At 37.7% G+C, this 7,433-nt stretch overlaps 1 protein-coding gene across 1 annotated transcript; it reads right to left on the bottom strand.

Annotated features, from left to right (window-relative positions):
- Nucleotides 1-4,804: 4,804 nt before the first annotated feature.
- On the bottom strand, nt 4,805-6,497 carry LOC108379279 (uncharacterized). The gene is made up of 3 exons (XM_017635619.1): nt 6,259-6,497; nt 6,004-6,191; nt 4,805-5,939 (listed from the first exon to the last, which is right to left on the bottom strand). The coding sequence occupies exons 1-3, from the start codon at nt 6,335-6,337 to the stop codon at nt 5,118-5,120; spliced, it is 1,089 nt and encodes a 362-aa protein (XP_017491108.1). The 5' UTR covers nt 6,338-6,497; the 3' UTR covers nt 4,805-5,117.
- Between the last annotated feature and the right edge of the window lie 936 nt (nt 6,498-7,433).

Here is a 7,433-nt window from a genome sequence, read left to right as displayed (position 1 = left end):
AGGTCGTTCTCAGTGGCGGCCGAGAACACTCGTAATTGAGGAGAAAGTACACTTAGCGCTCGCTAACTACCCCAGTGTTGCCACGAAGAAATTTTTTTACCTACCAAAACCAACCAAAACCTACAAACATTTTTTGGGTTTTTAATTTTTTTCAATGTCAATTTTATTAAAGATTTAGATGGCATAGCAACACAGGTAGTACAATAAAAACAAATTATTTCCGTATAACTATTCATTTTACTGTGCCGGCTTATTCAAATGAATGTCTCTTTACACTTACATATTATTATTGTTGTTATTATTAGGTCAGAAATACTCGCGCTGCGACCTAATCAGATCTGTTGAGGTAAACCCAGCCCATAAAGCTTGCTCTCTAGAGAAACCCCATTTTGTTCGAATGGTAGCTTAACTTCCAGAGTCCTGTCAGGATGCCAGTATGAGTTCCAATACTCTCCCGGCTAAGTTCAAGGAGTCTTTCGGAGTTCCTTCTGGAAGAACCTATGAATCTCTTTGATAGTGTCATTCCCTTTGACTTCCGCCAGTGGGAAGCAATATGAAATTCTTCCCAGCCCCTAAATAGTTGTGCAGTGTATCCTTTAAATGAACAGCAGAAGTGCTGAGGACAATGCAAGCGCATTTGGGCTCCTCACTTTACGAGACAATCAGCCTTTCCGTTGCCTTCAAGCCCTTCATGTCCCGGAACCCACACACAGCGTTACGCTATTGTGGGCTCCCAGTTAGCTCAGAAGAATTTTACAGCTGTCCTCAAGCCTTGATGCCGTTTTAAGAAGGTCTAAGGGCTCTAACGCTGCGTTATAGCCCGAACACAATGAAAACGATGAGCTACGAACCACAGCTGTTAAATTATTTTACCACGTTTTCTTATGTAGATAATTATTTTGACGGCAACAGGGCTACGCGACGACTGTGGTTGTGGCCAGATTAGAGCTATTTCTATTTTTCCAGCGACATATAAGGTTATTCCTCGTCTTTTATGTCGAACTCATACAAACTTATGATGTCGCTGCCGCGTTCAAAATAATCATGTCGCCATGGACAAAGCGTTTAGATAACGAAGGTAACAAGTTGGAAGCTGTGGCCCGTAGCTCGTCGTTTTCAATGTGTTCAGAACTTTACTTTCCGACATAATATTTATTCTGGCCCCATTAGACATTCGCGAACAAAGACTTCGATTTCAAACACATGCGCCTGGAACATGGGCATATACCCAGCCCATTGGCAGACTTTTCTGGAATCTTCGTGCAAGTATGCGTGCCCCAGTACTCCCGTCGTCCCGCCAATCTTAGTTATTACCGCTTCACAGCAGTCCCTTTCAGGAATTCTGACCTTGTAGGGTTTTTAGAACGGAATCATCCAGGAATGGCTTGAGAACCTCCAAATGACCCCGAAGATCTCCACTTTTCATGCTGATCGTATTGAGCAACTGTAGATCGTTCCCTTTTTCAATCAGAACAGACAAATGAGGAATCATGTAATGACACCCAGGGCATTCGTTGAACAGGTGGGCATAGCTCCTGTGATCGCCACGCAGTCGGTGCAGATTTTTTAAGGTGGCACTCGCATTTTCTTGCTTAGCTTTTGGCCACCCGGTCAGTGCCGCATATGTAACAATGGTTTTTACTACCGTAATGAGAGACAAGTACGCCAGTTTCCCATCAAGTCTCTGTGGCAGGAATAAAACGCCCTTGTAGCCTTGTTGGTAACATTCGAGAGATGTAAGTTCCAATTTAGCCTTTTGTTCATAGTTACTTCTAGATACATTGCCTTTTCTGAGAACTCAGTTTCTGTCCCTGCCAAGGTAGGTCTAGTCAAATTGACTTGAATATAATCTTGGTATAAAGCTCAATAACAATATTAAAATAAAATGTTAATAAGTCACAATAACATTGACAAATCACTTTCCTTCTTTTAGTAAATGGGACAAGGGTGGACTTTAGTGGGTTTATTGGCAAGCCCTTTTCAGCGCACCAGTCTTCAGTAAATATGTAGTTTATCACAACTTTGTAGTTCAGTTATATATTAAATATTATTACATATTATGTAATAATAAAGGTATACGTGTGTACTTTAGAATCAGTTATTAGTCTGTTCCAATAGCAGTCCGGTTTACAGGATTTAGTCAGAACTTACAGGAAGTCGTTCCTATTGACATAAAACCTGTAAGTGGGAACACATTTGAGAGAGTAAAATTGTAGTTTGACAGTTCCACAGGTTTTAGTCCGAAGTTCAAAGGAACAGACTATATATTTACATATTTGCGGTCGCCGTTATACGAACGCGCCGGTGAAATATTCGTGTAATCATGGTTGCTAAAATGTTTGGAGATACATATTTAGGCAGGTTCTGCAATTCACTTCCGAGTAAGTTTCAACCCCTGCCAATTTGAGTTCAAAGCGGATTTTATTGAAATTCACTCGGAAGTGAATTACAGAAACTGCCTGATTTTCTATTTTTCGTTATTAACTATTATTGTCGCGGAACCTACCAAAAAAAAGCTCATGTGTGGCAACACTGAACTACGTTCCATACATTCCCTTTCGAGCCTCTACAGCCTACGCTACTCACACCACGCCATGGCCTAAAATCCAATAAATGAATCACAGTTGAATGGTAGTGGGGCAATGTCAATTGAAAGGAGATAAAAGTGAATGTTGTGCAACTACATACATACTTAAATGTTAGGAGAGGATTGTTTTTTTTTTACCACTATGTATCACTTCAAATAGCGCTTCAGCAAAAGAAAATTACAAATTTTAGCCACTACCTGAGAAGCCACCAAGCAACTACCCTCCCCACTTCATTCACTATTCACTTACCATGATAATTAAATGTAGTTTTTGTGATTTACGAGTGGTTTTAGTAATATTTCAGAATTGTTTTAAATGCCTTGCTACAATGCCGGGTAGCTGTTGCTCGCTCGTCAATGCTTAGAAATTCTTCGCTTTTGCAAATTTTTATGGTTTGCACGAACGAGTTTTCGCGTAAGTATGATTTCACGTCAGTTTTCCTCTGCTGCTGAATCGTCGTCGGCCCCAAATTGACTACACGTTTAGTTACACTTCCGCTCGCGACGAACGTTTGAAAATGACTGAATTTGTGGACACACGGCGCAAATACATGAAATTGTTTGCTAAGCGTTTTTTTCACATCGGCACGAGGTGGTATTTTCGCTACTGCCCACGTCAGTGAGGAAAATTCGGGTTATCCAAGGAAATTTTAGGTTTATGATTTTGAAGCTTTTGATGCTGTGGGAGACTGTTGAAAATGCTATTAGGTCGACTAGGCGGAACGGAAGTGGAACTAAATCGATTTGTTTGGCATTACAATCGATGCCAATTGGGATTTTTGTTTTGTAATTCAACAATCGAATTACTCTAACGGCTCTATTCTGTAACAGTGACAAATTTTTGGCACAGCTTTTATAACGGAACAATAGGTTTGTTCCACAAGCTACTTGTAGAAAAACTCGATAAAGTTGAAACTGTCTGCGTATATCAAACGAACACTAAAACTTACTTGTAGCACGCGTATGTGTAACTCGAAGTGACTTCGAGTAGCTTGTGGAACAAACCTAATATATGAAGAAGTTTAAATTTGTCAGTAAAAGAAAATTTTTCACCGATACAGAATTGGGCTATAAAATCGAAGTGTCTAAAAAATCGATAGCAAGATAAAACGATTTCAATGTAAATCTCGTAATTGAATTAACTTAAATCATATAAATATGCTTAGTATTGTTACTAATTTGAAAAAAATTTTTAGTAATTTTGATTTCAACGCGAAATTTTAATGCCTCAAAATTTTTATTTCTGATACAAATCTACGGTAAAAAGTAGTGATGGAGAACTATCGATGGGGCTATCGATAGTATTGATGGTTTCATTTTGCAGCCACTATCGAACTTTTCTAGACACTATCGATAGTTGTATGTTGTTCACATATAAGGCCAGTATGCAGCTATATAGAAAAGCAATAACTCCATATAGAATGACGTACAAGAAATGGCTAAAGGCTCAGTTATGCATACTTGACATTGCATGAGAGTTGTCACATAAGGAATCTGCGGTTACCCAACGCATAGCACTTCACATGTAGAAGTCTGTTGGGTTTTGGTTTTTACGTAAAAATGGTATAGCAATATGCATAACTCAGCTATAAAAGATGCACATGGCTACATATGTATGTATGTTGTGAACTCCTTTGTTTGTAATGTGTTATTGAAATACACGATCTCATTTCGTTTTACACAAACTATTTTTGTGTATATAAATAATCTTTATAGTTTTTCTACTAACGAAATGGGTTATTTAAGAATAAGCTCTCTTCCTGGCCGTTGTTATCTTTTTTATGTAGTAAAAGCAGAAACGAAGAAATTGACAGGCGATGGGATCTGTCATATCACTTGCCAAATTTTTCTTAGGCCATAAAAAATGGAATCAAATTTGTCTATTTACAAAATGTTATGCCCAGTTTCACCAAACAATTTTAAATTTGTCAGGCCGTTATAATTTAAAATGACAAAATTTTTTTTTTGATGTTGTGCTATTTTAAATTTTAAGTTTGATACATTTTAAAATTGATTGGTACAATAGGGCATTAGTGGTATATCTCATCATATGTAAGAAAGCTTTCGATAGTATCGAATCCTTTTTACTATTACTATCGAAACAATCGAATGTATACACTATAGATAGTTTTCCAACACTAGTAGAATTTGGTAACAAGTGAGAACAAACCAAATGCAACCCTACAACAGCTGATTGGTGCTGCCACTCTGCCGCGATGCGTTGGTAAAAAAGCGGGAGTCCGCTGTTTGTTAACCGGAAGTAGTTTTCGGGAAAATTTGTTCGCACGTATATTTTTAAAGAATCAAGTGTCCGAAAATAGTTTAGTGTATATACATATATGTAAGTGGCGCTAATGCAATAATTTAATAAGCGCCATTTATCCTACTTCGTAAAAAGAAAAAGGCTAATAAAATACGTAGCGACGCCATATCAAGCAACCATCTAGGTAGGATTCTATTTCATTAAAATATGTAGTTTTAACAATATAAATTAGTTTAGAAGTGAATAACAGCTGAAAATAACACCTTATCAACTAAAATAATACAAGAATGCCTGCACTTGCTTGGATTCTCCCACCGTAACTACTAAAAGCGGCACTGGGTACTTCTGCAAATTATATGCTTGTGATATTTCCGAATGCGTTGGAAATGGGTCATTTACACCTAATACAATTAATCGAAATGTTGGTGGTTTCGGTGCGCTCTTTTTAAATCCATCATTATGCAGATACAAATCGAAAACAATCTGCAAATTCCTTATCTCATCTTCTGCACTCTCTGTAGAGCTCCTCATTTTTATAATATCAATTTTGGCGAAACTCTCTTCAAACTGCTTGTACTCGGGCTCATCCTTAAGACAATCTAGAAAACTTCGTTGCTTAGCAGCAATCTCGAAACATCTTCGCTTGGCTTCCGTAGGGTTTTCCACTTCATCACTCACATTTTTTCGTTTTCCCGTTGATGCCATTTTACGATCGAAGTTCACTGGCGGCAACGACTCGTCGTCCACCACTTCTTTTTGCTCTAGTTCTTCCTGCTTCATAATGCAATCTTTTATGTGTTTCATTTGCATTTTGACTTTGACAAAGTGTGGAGATTTCTTTACATTTTCTGGGATCGCGCGATTATTGATAACGCTCAATGCGAGCGCCCATGCGCAATCCACTTCCGTAGGCTCAACATTGTCGTAATAGGCGACATTTTGGTGGCGCACCAAAATAAAACCAATACGCGTGAGATGAGAATAAACAAGATATTCGTTAAATTTAGTGTTAGGTGCCTCGCCTAATAGTAGCAAATAAGCTTGTTCCACAGACATTATCTTTGAGTGGTACTCCAATTGCAAGCGGTTCTATAGGTAAATATGTGTGTGTAAGATTAGGAGCTAGAGTGTGAATTATTAACTGCTATATTACCATTTCTAACAAAAATAAGGCTTCATAATTTTCCAAATAGAATTGACCGCTATGACTGTAGCCGAAATTGCCAAATTTTCCATCCTTCCGTAGCACCTGCACGGCCTTCTCGTCAGGGTCCCAAGCACCCAACGCACGGCCTGCTAAACGGTCAGTACGTGACAAGGAGAGTTTTGTGCGTAAGTCATCTAAAATAAAAGTGTTATGAGCTTCTATATGAACTAGCTGAAGCACTAAATAGAGCACTTGAAATACCATAAAGTTTATTAAGTTCAACCGCTTCCTCCTCGGTGCCTTCGGGTAGTGTACGTTTTGGACCAAGTCGAGGATGCATGTCAGTTTGGCAACAGCAGCTTTGTTTTAAAAATAACTTGATTTTATTGCGCTTAAATTAAGGCGTATCAACAACTTCAATCTTTTATTTAATTATAATTTGCTGACGCAGTTAATTAAAACAAAATGTACCAAATATTGGGAGCAAAACAAAAGTAATGAAAGAGGGAGTATAGAAAAAGACTGTTAGTGTTGCCATATGTGCAATAAAATATTATACTGAATCGATTTTTTGCATATTAGGCCCAATTGGTCTTTTTGGCGTATTCTACAATTATTCTTCATAAGACGAAATTGAAGACTTGCTGGCGCCTAGACTGGACCATGGATGTCATGCATATGAGCACTAGTTGCTTCTACAATTATGAACAAAAACAGAAAATTGTAAAATGTGTTTTGAATTATTTCGAAAAAAAAAATGTTGCGTACGTCATGCGGACTGCGCCCCATTGGACGCAGAAAGGAGGGCAAAACCGTTGGGATTAATTAATTAATTAATTGAACTTACGTGCCCAAAAATCGATGAAGTCAACTAAAATCCAAATATCTACATAATACTTCCAACTTTTATTTCGATTCGTTGTATTCTTAGTAAAATAATAACAATACTTTTCCAAAATCTTATGCTATTCATAAAACTGTGATCAATTACGTATTTAAAATAGTACCTACATATATGTATCATTAGTTAGATTAACTTGATTACATTGATTTTTTTTTTTAGTTTAAAGCTAACCCTACTCGTTTTCTCCGTCGATAAAAGCCAGGATCCATATAACTCCTTTAGTTCTGCGCCTTCCCCGGAGCTCGAGTGCTTAGCAATTACTTTGATATGGAAGTCAAAAGTGATGAAAGTCTCTCGCTCCAAAGTTTTCCAAATTTAAAAAATTGGCCACCTGCATCACTTTGCGCTTGCCATTCGCCGCTGTAAACTTTATTTTTACGCCAGGTTTGGCTTTAATATATCTTTAAAAACTACCAAACCAAAATTCTATCGGAGGCGGGTCTCGTTGCTTTTGTTAAAATTAAACCTGGTATATCGCCAGCTTCTAAGTCGTTACTAAATGCGTACAATAACAGAATAAATACAACAAAAT

The sequence above is a fragment of the Rhagoletis zephyria genome, unplaced genomic scaffold (assembly GCF_001687245.7).
Source record: "Rhagoletis zephyria isolate East Lansing unplaced genomic scaffold, Rhagoletis_zephyria_1.1 Rzeph_scaffold_16045, whole genome shotgun sequence".
In the NCBI taxonomy this organism is placed as follows: Eukaryota; Metazoa; Arthropoda; class Insecta; order Diptera; family Tephritidae; genus Rhagoletis; species Rhagoletis zephyria.
The sequence above is the reverse complement of the archived record's forward strand: the minus strand, read 5'-3'. Positions and strand labels throughout refer to the sequence as shown.